Source organism: Piliocolobus tephrosceles, chromosome 5 (assembly GCF_002776525.5).
Source record: "Piliocolobus tephrosceles isolate RC106 chromosome 5, ASM277652v3, whole genome shotgun sequence".
In the NCBI taxonomy this organism is placed as follows: Eukaryota; Metazoa; Chordata; class Mammalia; order Primates; family Cercopithecidae; genus Piliocolobus; species Piliocolobus tephrosceles.
In genome coordinates, this window is record NC_045438.1 from 142,790,567 (window position 1) to 142,811,635 (window position 21,069).

At 38.7% G+C, this 21,069-nt stretch overlaps 1 protein-coding gene across 1 annotated transcript in view; it reads right to left on the reverse strand.

Moving 5' to 3' along the window:
• Positions 1 to 21,069, reverse strand: part of SCGN (secretagogin, EF-hand calcium binding protein) — a 49,428-nt gene that overhangs the window by 2,502 nt on the left and 25,857 nt on the right. The window contains exons 7-10 of the mRNA XM_023209658.2: positions 16,223 to 16,278; positions 8,984 to 9,029; positions 8,670 to 8,729; positions 7,081 to 7,149 (exon numbers count right to left, since the gene is read on the reverse strand). Coding sequence (XP_023065426.1) covers positions 7,081 to 7,149; positions 8,670 to 8,729; positions 8,984 to 9,029; positions 16,223 to 16,278 — 231 coding nt within the window. The remainder of the gene's footprint in view (positions 1 to 7,080; positions 7,150 to 8,669; positions 8,730 to 8,983; positions 9,030 to 16,222; positions 16,279 to 21,069) is intronic.

Genomic DNA, 21,069 nt, shown 5'->3' on the forward strand with positions numbered 1-21,069 from the left:
ACTTGTGTTCACAAATCTCAATTTAAAAGCCAGTATACAGAGAGAAAAAACAAAAAACAAATTTAGTCAAATTTCCAAGCCGCTTGATTACTGGAGTAGTTTTATGAGTGAACAGAGAAGGCAGCCACCCGCAGGTTTGATTTCAGGGGCTCTGGGAAGCACTCTTCATTACCCAACCCTGCCCCAAGGTTTTTTTCGTTTCCAAAAACAAAATCACTAAAAACGTCATCAGTAGGAGAAGAAAAAAATTGTCCCTTAACTAGCGAGCCACATTAAGACTCGTTAATTTGCAGTGTCCAATGGGGCAAATGACTGACACCAAATCTATTATTGATAGCAGTTTTTAAATAGGAGGGCGGAGGAAACAGCAAAAGAAATTGGGAGCCAGATGGCCGAGCAGGAATAATAAACACCAGAGTAGGGCTGGTGTTCAGAGAGATGTCAGGAGCTAAAAGTCTGGGACCAGAAAATAAATTTGATCGACTTCACTCTTCTGTGGAGAGTGCCCTGAATGATTAGACTCTGAGGCCACAATGTAGCTCGATCTGTCAATAGGTTCTCTTGTAGTTCTCTGCCAGTACCAGGCAAGTGTAGATGTGGCCCGAGGAAATGGGGCTCAGAGATCCTGAAAACAGGCTGCATTCTGAGACCCCCTGGTGGGAGTTCATTTGTTGTACAGTGCAATGTGGGAATTTTTGCTTTTCACCGTCTTCAATGACTTGTTGCTAAAACTTTTCTCCACTAAACGGCCCAGGATCCTTTTGGCAAATCCCAAGATTAGAATAATACTCAAGTGGTAGTCATTTACACATTAGTGTGAATTAATTTGCCAATGTATTTACCTCATTCAAACTATTCTAAGTTTGTTTTTGTTTTGTTTTGTAATTGAAGAATAATGGGCTTTGTTTCCCACCATAGTAATTATTTCCTTCAAGTGAGTAGCAAATATTTTTGGTGTATGAATGTATGTGTGTTAGGGGATGTGGGAATGAATGCCGATGTATGTAAGGGAAGTTCCTTCAGACCTTTTGAGTTATGTTTTTAATATTGAACAACTCAATATGAGTCAGGAGACCTAAATGTCACAGCTCAAAAAATGCACGTGTCACTGAAGACACATCACCAGAAACCCTTGGAGCCTCAGTCTTAACAACAATTTTTATAACAAGTGACTAATATAATTGCAGATACGTTCCTGAGGTAAAAGCTCTAAATACATTAACTCTAATCTTCAGAACAACCCTAGGAGGTTGTATCTACTTTCATCAATTCATAGATGAGTTAACTAAAGCACAGAGAGGTTAATTAACTTGCCCACTGTCACACAGCTGAGCCATGTCAGAACCAAGATACAAATCCAGGCAGGCAGGTCCCAAAGTGTATATTTTTCATCACTACACTGTATCATAACCTTTCATGTAAAAGTGTAATCTTTTCCTCATTCATCTCATAGGACAGTGTGAGAGTGGATCTGAGATAAAATTGATTGAAAAATGCTGACCTGTCTCCCTTTAATCTTGGCAGTTGGGGGACCTTTGGGTCTGGCCTTCTCTTCCCAATTCTTGCCCGTAGTAGATACTCAATTATATCTATGAAATTAGTGAATGACTATCCTCAAATGCAGCCTTCCTATTTTTATCATACAACTACCCTTTCCTGTACATTCCAATTCTCTTAAAATAATTAAAGTTCATATCCAAGCCTTCTGTTAACCAGCACTCCACAAATCTCTATCTTACGAGTCATCATGACTCCAACACTGGACCATATTCTGACCACTAGAGGAACTGAATTAGAGTTTCACTGATGGTAAGTGCATTTTATTGTAATCCACTTAAAATAATTCTCTATTAATCAAAATAATTAACCAGAACCTTATTCTCTAACCATGCAAAATTACAACATGTTTTCTGTCTCCAGTTTACTATTTATTGGCCACAGTGGTGTTTGAAAACATTGAGGCGACAGGCAGAAGTTAAGATATTACTGCTTTAGATATCTGTCCAGGTCTCTGCCAACAAGCCTCAGCTTGTTTACAAATTATCACCTGCCATTGCTTCTTAAAATGAAAATAAGAAATTACATTGGTGTTCCTTTAGGATCCTTTACTAGGCAAATGGAAATGTCTGCTCAGACACTGGGAAGTCTCCTAGCAGTGCTGTAATTTGAGAAGCTCCAGGAAGAACCTCTTCAATCTTCCAACTTTCTTCCCATCACCAGTTCCCACCACCCCAGACATTCTTTTGTTAGATATTCACTCTTTGGGATTACGAAAATTAGCTGGGTGTGGTGGCGTGCACCTGTGATTCCCAGATACTCAGGAGGCTGAGGCAGGAGAATCACATGAACCCAGGAGGCGGAGGTTGCAGTGCAATCACACCATTGCACTCTAGCCTGGGCAACAGGGTGAGATTCCATCTCAAAAACAAACAAACAAAAATCTTGTACAGAAGTTGTTGTGTATATGATTAACAATATTGTATTGTATACTTGGAAATTTGCTATGAGGGTAAATGTTATGTTAAGTGTTCTTGACATAAAAGAAAACAAAACAAAACAAAAAAAAGGTGGAGGGGGTGGCTAGAGAAATGTTTGCAGATAATGGATAAGTTTATGTCATTGATCATGACGTGGTTTCATGGATATATACTTACGTTCAAATGCATCAAATTGTATACATTAGGTATATACAGTGCTTTTTTAAGTGTCAATCATATCTCAATACATTTGTTGGAAAAAAGAAACCATGTTTATTCCTCAGGGACCTGCTATCTTATCAGATTGACAGAGGAAAGACTTGGGTGCCATTTTTCAGAGCTTGGGGAATGGAGTGTTTTGATAACCAAATAATCTTGTTCATGTAAAGTCAATATATACATCATATATGATTGTCCAAGAATTAAAAGACTATAAGATAAGCTTACTTCAGAGTTATTATTGCAAACACCAAAAACCCTGACCCAGACTTTGTAACTGGGCCAGCTTCCTGCTGACCCCATGGTATATGCTCTCTGACAGTATCTTTGAAAATAAATTCCAAATACTGATTTGTTTACTTCTCCCATGGCCCTTTTTTATAAAATGAAAATAAAGAAAAAAGTCACAGGAAAGACTGTTTATAAAGCCAAGAAATGTGAAATTCAACTACTGGTCATCATTTGACTACAGCATACAAATTATATGGTGAGTATTTTTAAAGAAACCTAGAAGACTAAGGAAGGTCCAGTAAAGACTAGGAAAGACACAGTAAGTGTATGCACCTTCAATCATTGGAGGAGAACATTAATACTGAACTACTGTGTACATATGTTTTAGCTCAACAAATCATCTGGAGAATCCCAATAAATTCCTTCTGAATTACTGACCACAGTCTGACTTGGTCCCTAGGAACTAGCTCTGTCTCAAATTGGCCTGATGCTTATACTGAGAGGTGCCTTTGTGCTGCCCCAGCAGCTCCACAGAAACAGAGAGGCAAAAAGGGGCAAGGATCTTCACCTTCCCATAGAGGTGATATAAATCCATTGAAGAACGAGGCTGATCTCTGCTTCCAACTAATTTTTTGCATGGTCTAGTATTTTTCCCATCTCTTTCATTTTCTCTGGAAAAAATGTCTTGTCTGCTACATTGTTGGTTTGGATTTTACTTCTACCTCCTCCTACTGGCCTTTGGAAACCATTGCCAAACTCAATGACAATTGAAAGGCAGAGTTACTGAAGATTATTAAGATTATCCAGATTCAAAAATCATGATTTTTTTAAGAAGGGATCCAGTAAAATTACACTGATTATAGATATCTGGGCTTTCTCTTAGAAAAATCATATGGAAATAGCAAGTATCATAGTCACTAAAGTTATGACAGCTATATCACTTTCCAGATCAATATGTGGTATAGCTAATATTTTTTGTTTTTAATAATTTATTACCATGGTATTAATTAGTGAAGTAGCACAATATCAATTGCCTTATGCAGATTTTCCTCCTGTAATCTTCATGGTAACTTTATGGAAGTAGGATCTATGACAATTTCCATCTTCCAGATGAGAAAACTGAGGTTTGGAGAGGCAAAATAACTTGCCCAAGGTCTCACTGGCAGGGAATGGTAAAATCAGGCCTGGAACCGCAGGGGCTCAGCCTAGAATCTGAATTCTTAGCTTGAATTCTCATCAGCTTCTTACCTTTTACTTGCCTTTATTTTCAACATTTTTCTATAGTATGCAGAGATAATTTTACAATCAGACAGGAAGCAAAAATGTTCAAGCTATGCATACTAAAATATGTTAGTAAATTGCCATCTGACATACCTATCTTTTTTTTTTTTTTTTTCTTTTTTGAATCGGAGTCTCGCTCTGACTCCCAGGCTGGAGTGCAGTGGCCGGATCTCAGCTCACTGCAAGCTCCGCCTCTGGGGTTTACGCCATTCTCCTGCCTCAGCCTCCCGAGTAACTGGAACTACAGGCGCCCGCCACCTCTCCCGGCTAGTTTTTTTTTTTTTGTGACATACCTATCTTTTAGAAGTTTTCTTTTGTACTGGTTTTTTTTACATTATTGTTTTGGACAGAAATATCCAGTAGAATGGCATAGCCATGCATTGAGCTGCTGATTCCTTTTATGAAATTCTCTTTCAATAACTATTCTCAAGCTCAGAAATGTACTCCAAATATTACAGCAGCTTTGTTCTAAGAAAATAACAAAGACTATTACTTTTGGGAATCATTCGATATCCCAGGGTCTGTGATCAGTGTTTATGTTATTTCTAGTCAGCACACAACCTTGGGAAGTAAATATTGTGCCCATATAACGGATGAGAAGACAAGTATCAGAGAGACTGAGTAACTTGCCCACAGATACACAGTTCATAAATGACTGATCTGGAATTAAAGCTCAGATCTGTCACAGTCCAAAGCACTGTCTCCCATTTTACACTGCCTCATCTACAAAAAAAAAATTCCAATCAGTTCTTTTCATAGCAAGGGAAAAGAGAAAGAAGGGAGAAGAACCAAAATGAGGTTACCAAAGAGGAGGAGCAGCAGCCACCCCCAACCAAGGCAGCCCCTCCAGAAACCACCGCTTCAAATTCTGTAAATCGGATGTATTCTGATTCAAGCAGAGCCTAATCCCTCAGCCCAGCCCAGCTGCCTCCCACAGCCTGGCGAAGACGTGGGATGCCGCAAAACTGTGTTCAGCAACAAATGACACCTCTGACCTGAGAAAAAATTGTTTCCCACAAGTTTGAGACTAAAGAAAAGGGGGGGCAAAGAAGAAGGAAGGTTGATTTGGTTAATGACTGATTGCTCACTGTGACTGTGCATCCACACTCACAGCTGGGCTGTGTGTGGGGGCCATGGAAGAGCAGAAGGCCAGAACCTCTGTGGAGGGTGGTGGGATAGAGTGCAGTAAGGTTCCAAAGCCCCCAGGCTCTACACTCAGGCAGTCACTGCCCCTGGATCCAATGCATAAGAGACCAGGCAGCTCTCAAAAAACTGTCCCATTCATTCTCTCAAAAGCAAATTAAAACTCTAGTTTAGCAAATGCTGCCATGCAACTTTAATATTCCTATAGATAACTGCTCAGTTTCTATTACAGAAGCCATTCTGGCATTAAATAGATAATGGGTGAAATGGGATTTTCCTCTAGCAATCAATATAAAAAGCAATACCACACCAATACCCATCAATTATTCTGGCTGTGCAAATGCCTGTGAAATCTCCAACAGGAGCAACAAGAGAACAAGGAAAAGAAGAGGCAAGGGAGCCGTTGGGATGAGAACAACAAACGAAGGGAGTCACAGAAGACATCTAATCAGGCTAATTAGATGTCAGAGAGGGTTTTATCCATGCCTGCTCTATCACAGTACACAAACTTTCTGGAGATTCATGCAAAAATTGATATCTGGACATTTTTCAGCTGCAAGGCTCCATAGTGTTAATCAGATTTTCAAAGAAGTCTGGAGCTCCACAAACAGCTCATAATTGCTACTCTAATTTTTTGCCATCTGGGCTGACCAGAAAAGAATCGTTGTGTTCTGAACAAACCTCAAAAACTCCCTGAGGATACAAGACCACTAAATTCATTGTCTACAGAATCCCATGGAAATGGAAGAATTGGAAATGATCTGCTGAACTGGATCATGTAACTGGTCAATACAGTTCAACAGGACCTCGAAGGAAGTTTTTTAAACATTGTCTATCCTACATAAAACAGCTGTGTGATGTAAATATAATCTAAATTTCATCTGCCCCAACCTCAGCAATGTCTTAACCGATAAATAACCATCTTAGGCTAGGTATTAGATAAGCCTCTTAGTAAAAAAAAATATATATATATATATTATATATTATATATTATATATATATATAATTCTGAAGGTAAGTTTTATTACATGAAATTCAATTAAATGTTTTTTTTTGTTTTTTTTTTTTGTTTTGTTTTGTTTTGTTTTGTTTTGAGACGGAGTCTCGCTCTGTCGTCCAGGCTGGAGTGCAGTGGCTGGATCTCAGTGAGCTGCAAGCTCCGCCTCCCGGGTTTACGCCATTCTCTCGCCTCAGCCTCCGGAGTAGCTGGGACTACAGGAGCCCGCCACCACGCCCGGCTAGTTTTTTGTATTTTTTTAGTAGAGCCGGGGTTTCACCGCGTTAGCCAGGATGGTCTCGATCTCCTGACCTCGTGATCCGCCCGTCTCGGCCTCCCAAAGTGCTGGGATTACAGGCTTGAGCCACCGCGCCCGGCCTCAATTAAATGTTTTAGTTATTCTAATAACCAAGTCTAAAGGGAAAAGGGACTTTCTGTAACCAAAAAATAGAACAGAAAGATATTCAGTGGCACTGTGGTCCTTTGGTAAAATAGGTGGCCTTTAAATGATGGTAAAAAGATACCTGTATGATAACTTCAAGTAATTTAAACTACAATCTTAAGAAAGCGAGGGAGGTTTGTTGGGTTTTATAGCAATTCAAAGGTTATTAAATAAACGGCATCCCTATATTTTATCTTTGACATTAACCTTCAGCCTCACTGATTCCCACACATAAACAACGGAATCAATCAAAATGACAACCCCAGTTCATAATAAGAACCTGCACTTACCTGGACCAGCTCCATCATGTCTTTGACAAACCCATCCACTTCTGGGCCTTCTAGGGCTCCCGTTTTACTCTGAAAAGGAAAAGATCCAATTGCCTAAATATCATTTTCTTAAGCCAAAAAGCAAAGGAATAAATTAGATAAATAAACCGTATCAGTATTCTTGTGTGGCCGCAAATAGATTTAGAAGTGGCATGTTCCAATTTATGTTCTCCATGCAGGACGTGAATGTTCCACATGAATTAAAATAACTCGTTGAAAACTACTCCATGTAACCAAATGAGAAGTCATACTTTTGAGTTCCTCGGTTTTTGCAGATTGCAGTCGTATATCATATATTGACTTTATTTGCTTCCCGGGTCCTAGGCTTCAGTTTAGATAAGTGTTAATTGTACATAATATTAATCCTTTGAGGTATAGGTTGAAACTTTTTTATCTTGCCCTATAATTTGGCAATGATACAGTGATTACTAAAATATTTATTTTAAATCCAGGGAGACTACATTGAATGAACATGTTAGAATTATCATTTGGTCTGTACATGAGACCCTTTATTCCCATTTTATAACACATGCAAATATGAACATCTATAAAATACAATACATATTAAAGTATTTGTTTATTCTCTAAAGTTCCACTATAATAACTCATCTACTCTCTTTGTGATTTCTTAATCCTGAGCCTTTCACATATCATTTTTAAAATTCCATTCCCTTAGTGTATTTACCAAACACTTATATTGTACTTACCAGGCACTCTCATAAAACCTTTCTAAACCTGAATTCATTTAATTCTCATAACATCCCCAGAAGGTAGGTATTATTATGCTTATCACCCTAATTTTACAAATAAGGAAAACAAAGCACAGCGAGGCTAAGGAACCTGCCCAAGGTCCCATAGGTAATAAGCCATGATTCAAACCTAGGTAATTGGTCACAGAAGTCACATGTTTAACCACCTCTATGCTAGACTGCCTCTCCCAGGTGATGCTGTTTTCTGCTCAGAACATGACACATAATTATCTAATCTGATTAGTTTCAGGGAAACATCCTTATAATCTTTCCCAACTTTTTTTCTGCTTTTCTACTTTTCTTCCTTCTTACATCATACTATCTTGTCCTTAGGAAATTTAATCTCTTTGCCATACTTTGTACTTATACTTTTTATTTTCTCCCTTTTTCATCAAATAATTGGTTCTACAAGAAAAATAGTTTTTATGATAAATAGGTATGACTTTTCCTCTATTTCTTTGGGTTGAATACTGGGTTGGGGGGTTGTATGTTTTTGTGCATGATATTATAAATGAACTCTTAGTCCTACAAGAAGGAGAAAACTTGTAGTTTGGGCCCGAGGAGCCAAAAAAAAAGTCATTTTTTTTTTCTTTTCTCAACCATGTGTACTCCTTTGGCTATTTTTACTTTATTCTCAGAAGGTCTGTAGAGAATTTGAGGGTACCTTGACCTAGAAACACACAGATGGGATTGGTATTCATCATGTAAGTTTAGGGTCTGTTGGGTAAGATGGTTCCACATAGGGGCTAAACAAATTTCCTACTCAAAGATGGCCAGCACAATATAAAGAGATACACTTACAACATCATAGTGGGCAAAGATTTTCTCAAAGTCCCTTTTCCTTTCTTCAGTAGAACAAGCCTGTGTAAGGAAAAAACATTATGTCAGTCCAGCAATGTGACAATTCAGCTGTACAATTCTTCCAGAGTCCTGGGCAACTTTTGTAAACTTTGAGTCAATGACCTTTAAGATCCCTTGATTCCACGCTGAGCCTTGTCTGTTTCTAAATAAGTTATAAAGTAGAGCAAATAGATGCCTTCCTTTCTTCTTTCCTGCTCAAATCCATAGAGAAACAGCAATGACATAAACCCATCTAGAGAAATGTCACTACTTACATCCATTTTAAATTGGAGAAGGAAGTTTTCCTGAAGAGCCAGAATCCTAAATTTAAAAAAAAAAAAAAAAAAATCCACATAAGGATCATTCAGCTCTGTTATATGAAAATTTATAGCCGTGGTGTGTGGAAAGTACAGGCAATTTCCTGCAGAACAGTATAGGTACTTGAAAGACAGAACTTCCTACATCACAAAAACAGAGAAATTAATTGGGAAAAACTCATAGAGATTAGTAGTCACCACAGACTTTTAAAAGTTCATCTCGGTGGAAAATGCACAGTATGGCCTTCTGGAAATTCTCGCCTCCATAAAGCAATGAGAAAACTGGAAAAAATAGTCAAAATAATTTTCCCAGAGCTCTGGAAAACAATTAAAGTCTTGCAGCAATCTGGGGAGTGTTTACTCTGGAAAAAAACAGCTAAATCTTTTTTTTCTTTTCTTTTTTTTTGGGGGGGGAGGGGGGACGGAGTCTCACCCTGTCGCCCGGGCTGGAATGCAACGGTGCAATCTCGCCTCACTGCAAGCTCCGCCTCCCGGGTTCACGCCATTCTCCTGCCTCAACCTCCAGCTGGGACTACAGGCGCCCGCTACCAGGCCTGGCTAATTTTTTTGTATTTTTAGTAGAGATGGGGTTTCACCGTGTTAGCCAGGATGGTCTCGATCTCCTGACCTCGTGATCAGCCCGCCTTGGCCTCCCAACGTACTGGGATTACAGGCGTGAGCCACCGCACCCGGAGCCCAAAAGAGCTGAATCTTGGTTAGAACAATGACTGTAGCATTTAACTTGCCCTAATAAATACACAGAGCCCGTTAGCAAGAGGGTGGGAGACTTACTGGTCCAAGACATTTTAGAAAATCTCTGTCCAGTTATGAATTGACCATTGAACTAACCTAGCAGAGACTTCAGTGGACACACCTGACAAAGAATATAGACTTCATAGAATTAATTCAGAAAAGTCATTTTCTGAATAATTCAGAAAAACAACAAAAATCATTAATACACCAGAAACATGACCTATAAGAAATACTAAAGGGAGTCCTTCAGGCTGAAATTAAACGACACTAGACAATAACTTAAATCCACATGAAAAGATAAAGAGCACCAGGAGCGGTAAATATATAACCCAATGTAAAATACGGCATAAATGTATTTTTTTGTGTGTAACTTTTTTGCTATCTGATTTAAATGACAATTTCATAAAACAATAACTAAAAATCTATGTTGCTGAGCACACGATATATAAAGATATAATTTTAACAACAGAAAGGAGGAGAAAGGCATTTAAACTATATAGAAGTAAAATTTGGGGTATAATATTGAAATTAAGTTGTTATTAATCCACAATTAGATTTGATCTAAATTAAAATGTTAATTGTAATCTAGCAGACAACTGCTAAGAAAATAACTCAAAAAATAGCAAAAGAAAAATAAGGGAATTAAAATAATACATTTGAAAATGTCTGTTTAACATGCAGGAAGCAGTAATGGAAGGATAGAGGAATTTTTAAAACTTAAGACAAAGAGAAAACAAATAGCAAATATAAATCCTACCTTCTCAGTAATCACGTTAAATATACACATATTAAATACTCCATTAAAAGCACAGATTGGCAGAATGGAAAGAAGTAAAATCATCTCTTTATAGATGATACAATCTTGTATATATAAAGTCCTAAAGAATCCAACAAAAAACTACTAGAGCTAATAAACAAATCCAGCACGCTGGCAGAATGCAAGATTAATATAAAAAATTTAATGACGTTTCTATACATTAACATTGGCCATTCCAAAAGTGGAATTCGGAATACTAATCCTTTTATGATACCATCAAAAAGAATAAAATATTTAATAAATTTAATAAAAGAGGTTCAATTTGTAGACTGAAAACTACAAAACATTGTTGAAACAATTTAAAGACCTAAGTAAATGAAAAAACATCCCACGTTCATACATTGGGAGACTTAATATTTTTAAGGAGACAATGCTCCCCAAATTGATCTGCAAGTTCAAAACAATCCTCATCAAAATCTGAATTGGCTTTTTTGCAGAAATTGACAATCTGGTCCTAAAATTAATGTGATTATGCAAATGAACCAGGATAGCCAAAACAATCTTGAAAAAGAGGAACAAAGTTTGAGGACTCACATTTTTTATTTCAAAATTTGCCTACAAATCTACAGAATCAAGATAGTGTGATATTGGCATAATGACAGACATGTAGATAAATGGAACCCATACATACGGTCAATTGATTTTCAGAAAGGGTGCCAAGACCATTCAGTAAGGAAAAATATTCAAGAAATGGTGTTGGGACAAGTAGATATCTACATGCAAAATAATGAAATTGTGCCCCCACCTTACACCGTATTAAACAATTAACATGAAATGGATTTACATAAAACAGAAACTTTATAATTTATATAACTCTTAGAAGGAAACAAAGGGGTAAATCTTCATGAGCTTGGATTTTGGCAATGGCTTCCTAGATATGATATCTAAAACACAAACAACCAAAAAAGTTAGACAAATTGGACTTCATGAGAATTAAAAACATTTGTGCTTCAAAGGACATCATCAAGAAAATGAAAACACAACTCCCAAAATGGGAAAAAGTTTTTGCTGATTATACATCTGAGAAGTATCTAGTAAACAGAATATACATAGAACTCTTACAGTTCAATAACAAAAGGACAAATCACCCAATTTTTTAATTGGGCAAAGGATCTGAACAGACATTTCTCCAAAGAAGACATACAAATGGCCAATAATACATAAAAAATATTCAAAATGCAAATCACAATGGGATACTACTTCACACCCACTAGATGTGAAGTAGTATCTTCTTTTTTATGTATCTTTTTTATGATTAAAAAAGATGCAAACAATAACTAGTACTGATTAGAATATGGAGAAATTAAAATCCTGATACATTGTTGGTGGGAATGTAAAATGGTGCAGCCACTTTAGAAAACACTTTGGCAGTTCCTCAGAAAATTAAATGTAAAATTACTATATGAACCAAAAATTCTGCTCCTTAATATATAACCAAGAGAATCACAAACACATATTTAACCCAAAACATGTAGAAACATTATTCATAATCTCTAAAAAGTGAAAATAACTCAAATGAACATCAACTGATGAATGGACAAAATGTGATATGTACATACACGGGACTATTACTCAGCCATAAAAAGGGATAAAGTTACAACATGGATGAATCTTGAAAACGTTACTCCAAGTGAAATAGCCAGATAGGAAAGGCACATATTGTATGATTCCATTTATATGAAATGTCCAGAATAGGTAAGTCGATAGAAATAGAAAGTAGATTTGTGGTTGCCAGGGTCTTGTGGGAGGAGGAAGAGGGGAGTGACTGCTAATGGGTACTGGATATCCTTCTGGCATAATGAAATGTTCTAACACTAGATACTGGTGATGACTGGACAACCTTATGAATGTATTAAAATCTACCAGATTGTATACTTCAAAAGGGTAAATTTTATGGTACTTAAATTATATCTCAATTTTAAAATAATCTTGTTTTTGTTTTAGAAAGCAAATATGTCTGTCTTTTCTGTATAATTATAATTATACTTTAAGAGGATACAGTCAGTTTCAGTAGATTCAACATTAGATTCATGTTGTATTCATAGTCGTAAGGATATATAGAAGAAGTAGAAAAAATGTAATACAACTATGTGGAAAATCTTTCCTCCTCCAAATGCTCAGAATAGAGGGAATTAATTTGAGCCAGTTAGAAGATAGAATATACTGGAAGTCTGCAAGGAATATTGTTCTTACTATTTGCTGGCACCAGGCAGCCTAAATCATATTGCCAGTCACAGCACATATACTTGGCAGGTGCTTTTATGTAGAGGAATTGAACCGCATTTCAGAGCTGAAAGCAGAGAGAGAAAATTCCTATCTGCAAATGTTTTAAGGCCTCTTTGTTGTTGTATTAGTTTCCTAGTGCTGCTGTGACACACTGCCACAAACATAGTGGCTTCAAATGACCATAATCATTTACAGCACTTGAAGCTGAAGTCTGAAATTGATCTCACTGGGCAAAATTCAAGCTGTCAACACGGCCACATTCCTTCTGGAGGCTCAGGGAGAATCCCTTCCCTTGCCTTTTTTCGGGTTCTAGAGACTGCCTACATTCTTTAGCCTCTTCTTCCACTTTAAAGCCAGCAACTAGCATTTTCAAATCTCTCTGTGACTCTGACCTTCTGACTCCCTCTTCCATATTTAAAGGATCTTTGTTATTACATTGGGTCCAATGTGGATAATCCAGAATAATCTCTATTTTAAAGTCTGTTGATTAGCAAACTTAATTATATCTGCAACTTTAATTCATTCTTGCCTTGTAACATGAAATAGTCACCAGTTTGGGTATTAGGACTTGGGCATCTTTTTTTTTTTTTTTTTTTTTTGAGATGAAATCTCGCTTAGTCACCTAGCTAGAGTACTGTGATGCAATCTTGGCTCACTGCAACCTCTTCTTCCTGAGTTCAAGCGATTCTCCTGCCTGAGCCTCCTGAAGAGCTGGGACTACAGGCATGCACCACCACGCCTGGCTAATTTTTTTTCTTTGTTTGTTTGTTTGTTTGTATTTTTAGTAGAGACAGGCTTTCACTATGTTGGCCAGGCTGGTCTCAAACTCTGACCTCAAGTGATGCATCTGCCTTGGCCTCCCACAGTGCTGGTTTTACAAGTGTGAGCCACCGCACTCAGCCTAAGATGTGGACATCTTTATTCTGCTTACCACAGTTCTCATTTTCAAATTCCATATCAAACTGGTTTTGAAATACACTTGGCACCCCATATCTGTGGGTTCTTCAGGGTCAACTGTGGGACTTGAGCATCCGAGGATTTGGGTATCTGGTATCTGCGGAGGTTCTGGAACCAATCCCCAGAGGATACTTAGGGGAGACTGTACTAACTGATTTTGCTGCGTTGCATCTTTGTTCAGTGCTACTGTAACTCCATCAATTCACAACTACTCATTGAATCCCCCTCATTGCACAACACTCCACCAAGTGAGAAGTTATTCAAGGGGTTAAGGCATAGTCCCTGCCCTACCAGCAGGACCATAGCAAACCCGCCTTTACAGAGTGTTTAGACATATGCAGAAGGCCCTATTAGTTATCACAGTGATAGAGGGGGCACAACTAGCATTTTGTGCATAGGGCCAGGGATATTAGGTTTCTGGCATTACATGGAAATTTCCACAGAGTGAAGAATTGTCACATGTCTCACTTGAATTTCAAATGTCCAGGGGGGCAATCGTGTCTGTAAAAATCCTGCTTTTAATTATTTGTGCTTGGAACTGAATTCTTATTTGCATAAAAACTCAAGGTTTGCAAAATTTACTACTTACACAAATTTTCCACATGGTATATGAATTGTGTTGAGAGATGAATGTATTTTGTCTCATTTGGAACTCTATCAATACTTATTTATTATTTCATAAAATCATATCAACAGCACCTGAGTCACCAAAGTGCCACAGTTGTATCAGTTAGCATCTCAGCTGCCCCATTTATGATAATTCTACACAGGTGACCACTTCATTATATCTTCACTATGATTGTATGCAAGCACTTAAACACTAAAATGTGCGCTATTGTATAATTAACTGCTTTCCTTTTATTTCTCCTGTATAATTTACAGTCTGTGCATGATGTTAGTTATTTTAGCATTGTATACATAGGTAGGTCATATTGGATATGGACTAAGAGGGCAGACAGTAGTCGCTCTGAGCCCTTTATTAACCCCAGCCTCTCAGGGCACACAGGGCTCCTCAGCTCTCACTACTCTGAGGTGTGCACAACTGAATCAGCGCACGGATGAATAGATGCTTTTGGTGAAGGGAACCATGAGATTGCAAGCTTTTGTTTTCATCTAGATTGTCATCTATTGAATGAATCCTTTGGTTGCTTTGGGATTGGCTCTCTCACATAGCTCTCTGACCTCTACTTGAGAGGAACCCTGCCTCTATTGACCAAGAGAACCAGATGGGATCCAGGGAGCAGAGGCAAGATACCTTCTGTACCAGGCCTGATGGAGAAACACTTTTGTCCCTCTTTGGCTGGTCCCTCAGTGGCTCTTCTATATCAATGTGGCCAAAATTAGAACGAAGGTCCTAAAAAAAGTAGCCAAGGAGGACACACAGGCTGCCTCACAATTCCTATGAGGCACAGATAGAAGGCCATTTAGTCTACTGAGGTCAACATCCTGGCTGTTACTGAGGAGATATTCTTCCTGGTGAGTCCCCTTTCACAGATACCAAAACCTGGTTGAGGTAGCTGCTAAGAAAGGACATAGCTGGTATGGGATTTGGTGATTCTGGACTGAGGTTAATGTCCACTAAGAGATGAAACCAACATCTTCTTGTGACTTTGTCGAGTTACCTCCTCATCATTAAAAACTTGCCTCAGTCCTTGGAATTCCTCCCTCCCAGCTATACCTGCTGCTGCACTGTAGCCTGTAACTGCTGCGCCATTTACAATTACCATCGAGCACTGCCCTGAAGTACCTGGTATTACATATAGCTGCTCCCCTATAACGGGTGTATCAGTGTATTCCAGATCCAGTTTCAACTCTGACTATTTGCTCAGAATGTCTTTCTCTTTTTTGTAGACAACTCCATGCTGTTTGGGATCAGCTGGACTTGACAAAACATACTGACACACCAATCACATGTCACAACACCAGACTGTCAGACAGCATTTTCATGGACACTGAGCCACTTCTGCTTTTATCCTGTCCTCCTCCACTTCTAGCCTTCAGGCACTTGGTGACTCCCTGAGGATACACCAACACTTCAAGACCACACAGTGCATCTGGAGTCTGGCTCAGTAGTCCTGTGTCCTGAAATAACTGCTCGACGTTCCCAGAGCCAGTGAATGGGATTTGGGACATTTTTGTCATGAAGTCACAAGGTGAGACTATAAATGTCTTGCCTTTAAGGGGAGGGTTTTCCCATGACCCATCCACAAAATTTGTGAAAATGTTGTGCGTTGTACATTTTGGAGAGAAGAACTTTTATTATCTTCACGAAGGGATCTGTTACCCTAAAAGATTTAGAATCACTAAGCTTATTTGGTAAGATGTACCTATCCTTTTAGACTCCAGGTGAGGCTTGATCTCCAGTCTCAAAAGGAAATATATGATGTCATCAGACCCCTAGGAAGGTATTTCTGAATGTATGATATCATTTCCGTGTAACTCACCTTGCTAAGTCATTTAGATCCAACCGACCATCTTTATTTCTGTCAAAAATCTTCATCTGAAATGCATAAGGGAAAATGGTTGTACTTGTAACAGGAATTAATTCTGAAAGTTATTAAAGCACTTTTCTATTTTGCTCTTCTGATTACATATTTGCCTAAATTGGCTGAGGAGCCCACTTACCTGGGGAAAATTAGTATTGGTCACAGAAGGAATTGCATTTCAGCTTCTCTGTTAGGATGAGTCATAGTAACCAAACCTCCTAAATCTCAGTGGCTTAACACAACACAGGTTTATTTTTCACTCATGTTATATGAAAATCAAGCCTAACTGTTGTCTACTTCATGTTGTCTATACTCTGGTGTCTACTTCATGTTGTCTATACTCTGGTGACATGGAATGACAAAGTAGTGACCATCTGGCCACATTCCTGATTGTCATTGCAGAAAGAAAGAATAGTAAATAATTTACTTATTAAAATTGTATTCTCTAAAGCAGATCCCTGGTCACACCCACCTTCAAAGGGATAGAATAATAAAATCCTACCATGTGAGGAAAACTACTTATTTGGAGGAAAGCAGCAATGACTACCAGTCTCTGACAGGCAAAACAGATAAAAATCTTTTATAAAGATTACAAGCTTGAAATGTGGGTTCTTGATTTGAGTCAAGGTTTTCTGAAATTATTTTATAGCCCTCATTTAGCATATCAACCACCAAGGAGGGCTTGGAGGGCTCATATCATAGGGTACTGTCATAGGATATAGGAGAAACCGCATGTTTCCATGAAGGCAAAAGGTGTTGACGCTGAGCCTTTCCTTTCATAGAGAGACTTAGCATTGTCCAAAGAAGTTGTTTACATTATTAAATCAGACTAAACTTTAAACAAAATAGGACTAAATTTCTGCACTAACCACAAATTAGAAAGACAAGATTGGTTTGGGCAAAATGGAAGAGATAGATTTCTTTGCACATCTGAGTTGAAATGTGAGTGAATTTTGTGACTTTACAACATTTTAATGCTACAGGATATCTCTAAACATGTCCATATAAGGAGGCTGCACAGGGAAAAAGAGGGAGCGAGATAATCTGAAAATATATACAACAGATTTTTGCTTTAAAAGATACATTAGTCCCCCATCCTTCCTCTCTCTGCAAATACAGTTTATTTTTAATATTTAAAATGAATTTGAAAACCCATTATCCCTATTTTGGCACCAAAAATGTGTATTACAGAATTAAAACACAGGTTATATTTTTATACATTTGGACATATTACATGTCCAATTATGTCCCTTAAACATAAACACTATACAGTATCCAGTAAAAAGTCTGATGGGGATACACTTTGCTAGAAGATGAGCCATGAGTTATTTTCTGACATCTTCATGATGAGAGGTTCTATCTTAATAGAAAGCTAGGTCAGCTTGAGCTTTAAGCAAGTAACAGCTCACCTTGGAAGACGTGGGCCTAACTCCATTGCCGTGCAAACTTACTCCAAGAGAAAACAATCCCGTGCTCGAAATTGGCTTGGGATGAACTTAACATCAGTGTGCTAAATTGTGCTTCTACCTATCAGAAAATTGGCTATGGCTCAAATAAGAATAAGAATCAGGAAAAAAATCATTTGCCTAATTTTTCCATCTCTGAGTGTATACCAGTGGAAATGAATGGCACACATATTCCACTGTATCTGCTCGTCTACTTTCCTGGGGCCTCTGTAGCTCTAAGTTCAAATATTAATGATGAGGGAAGCTTGAAGCATGCCTGTAGCAGCAGACTAGAAATCAAATCCTGTGTGACATTAAGACATTATGCTTCTTTGCAAGCATAACCTTTAGTGAATTTTGAATGCTTCATGTATTTGTTTGAGACATAATGGCTTCTTAATTTTTAAACTATAATAAAGACCATTTATGAGGGCTCAATACTTTATATGTTATTACATTTAATTATCACAACATCCTTATAAGGTCAAAAAAAAATCTGCATGTAACAAATAAGGAAATTGATATTTAGAAAGATTGAAGTAAGTTGTTAAAGAAGCAAGATTTTAATCTAAGCATATCTGTCACCAGAGCTCTTTCCATAAAGCCAGGCTCTTAGCTCTGTAAAGTCTGGGTATCGCATCCTGAATTTGGTTTGCTTCATGTTTGGTTATGAAGTAAAACATCTGGTGCAGGCCGGGCGCAGTGGCTCACGCCTGTAATCCCAGCACTTTGGGAGGCTGAGGAGGGCGAATCACAGGGTCAGGAGATCAAAACCATCCTGGCTAACATGGTGAAACCCCGTCTCTACTAAAAATACAAAAAAATTAGCCAGGCGTGGTGGCAGGCGCCTATAGTCCCAGCTGCTGGGGAGGCTGAGGCAGGAGAATGGTGTGAACCCGGGAGGTGAGCTTGCAGTGAGCTGAGATCACGTCACTGCACTACTCCAGCCTGGGAGACAGAGGGAGACTCCATCTCAAAAAAAAAAAAAAAAAAAAAAAATCTGGTGCCATAGACTATGCCAGAGATGTGGTATTTACCTTTTCTAATTGCCTCTTTTTAGAGAAAAGACTCTATGTGGATTTCCCTCCAACTCAGTGGTCTGAATTTCCCCTAAAGAAATAGAAACTTCATAATGGTTGAGTCAACTCTAAGACTGCCAATTTTCACTTCACTGGACTCACGCTTATATAGTTCATTTCTATCTATTTTCTCTACCTTTGACTATAAACCAAGAGATATAAGCCTAGTGCCTGACAACTGCTGCAGGCAGTAGTGGCAGGTTGGTCACAGCCTGAGCTCCATGAGCAAGCGCCCCTGCCCACAACCCAGCTCCCCTTCAATCCCCTGCACACACACCCCTTCCCACTGGGCTCCGTGCCCTGAAGCTGCACGGGTGCTCATTTACCCTGGCTGGAATGATGATGAAGTATTCCCAGGCCAGAACAGGCTCCAGAATTTCTGAAACCAAATGTTCACTGCCTTGTGACATTGGTACTCAAATCCCTATAGCAAACATGCTCTGACCAAAAACACAGAATATGAGGACGTGACCCCTGCCCAGAAGCTCCTCTCGCAGTGACTCCTGACCAAGACCAATGGGATGTCCTGCTAGGCTGAGTGGCTATTTCTTGCCAATGATGCTCACCCAGTGTCCATCCTGGAGGACTCTACTGGGCACCCACAGAATCAGAAGTGACCACCCTCACCTGTAGCATCAACCATGCCAAGCTGATGGTGGTGGAGGGACGATGTATTTACTGTGTGAACTCTGAGAAGTGCACTAGTCCGAAATCCTCAGGGAAGCCTGGGTGTTCTCTAGCTTATCTAGTATCTCCAGAGCTGTCCAGGAACTTGGTCATGCTCTTTTCAACAACAACATGATTGTAACTGTGAAGAGTTTTCAATATATCTTGGCCAAGCTGCCAGATGATGCACCTTCCAAAACACCTGCTGGGGCAGCAAAGGAAGCCGAAGGGAAGGCAAAGGAGACAGCACTGACAGCTGTGGAGAAGGCCAAGGACCTAGCGAGCAAGGCAACCACTGAAATACAATAACAGCAACAGTGCATGTAGCCAGCCTGGGCCCTGCCCACCGCCGCCACAGCACCCCAGATGACCTGTTTCAAATCCCTCTGCCCTTTTCCAATTTACTTCCAGCCCTACCTACTGGCTGGGTTGTGGGTTGAGGGTGGGTGTCCTGTTGACATCTACAGAACACCAGGCATACCCATATCTGAGCCAGTCCTGCTTATTTCCCCACTGGGCAGCTGAGGTCAGAAGCACATAGAGGTGTGGTGACTTGCACAGGATCACAGACGGGATGCAGATAAATTGGTAATAAATGCTAGACTGCAAACTCCATGAGGGCAGGGATCTTTGTTTTGTTTTGTGATATGCCCCCAAGTACTTGGCACATATCTAGTACATAATAGGCAGTCAATAATTATTTATTGAATTTTTTAAAAAAGAAAATAAATATAGGCCTTATTTTTTTCTCCCTCTTTATCCTAATTCACTCCAGGAGGGCTGTGGCAGTTGACGATGGCAGCGGTAGGGGGCATGCCTTCCGTTCTGAAGGGCAATTGCTGAAAGGTGGAGAAGAGCCCTTCATCACTCTTCTTACCTCTACCACTGCTTTTCCAAGACTTGCACTCATACTCCATCCACACATTTTTGAGAATTAGCTACCTGAAAGGTGCTATCAAGGCTCCTAGAAATGAAACACAATGTCTTATTAACAAATGCCTTAAAATTCTAAGTGTGGCAGTTCCCATTCTCTGGCAAGAGACTCCTCAGGGACTTTGGAGTTACTCAGAATTCTCCTTAGATTGAATAATCTTTTAGTTTTTCAAACCTTTGTAGGTGCAGTAGTGATTGTAAAATACAAAATCACTTAAAATCATTACTGGGCAACTTCCTGTCAATAGATATTTTCTTAAACAGTAGATTCAAAGTACAACTACTGTCATGTGGTGGGAGAGGAAGTCTGTGACTTTTTAAAACAATTCTTAATGAAGAACTTTAGTATAATGCCTGCCCATGGTGAAAAACATGCAAATAATTCAGCAGAGTCAAGAGTGTGAGTCCCTCCCTTGCCTGTTTTAGTGGTAACTACCATTCACAGAGTCTTATGTATCCTTCCAGAAACCTTTTAAGCATACAAGTATATGTGTATATATGTACACACACATATATCACATCTATCTAGTTTTTTGAAGAATAGGACCATATGCAATATACTATTTTGCAGCTTCCTTTTTTTAATTTAATAAATTATTGGAAAAATCATTCTTTAGCAGTTCTTTGTGTGTGTGTGTGTTTTTTTTTTTTTTTTTTTTTTTTTTTTTTTTTTTTTTTTTTT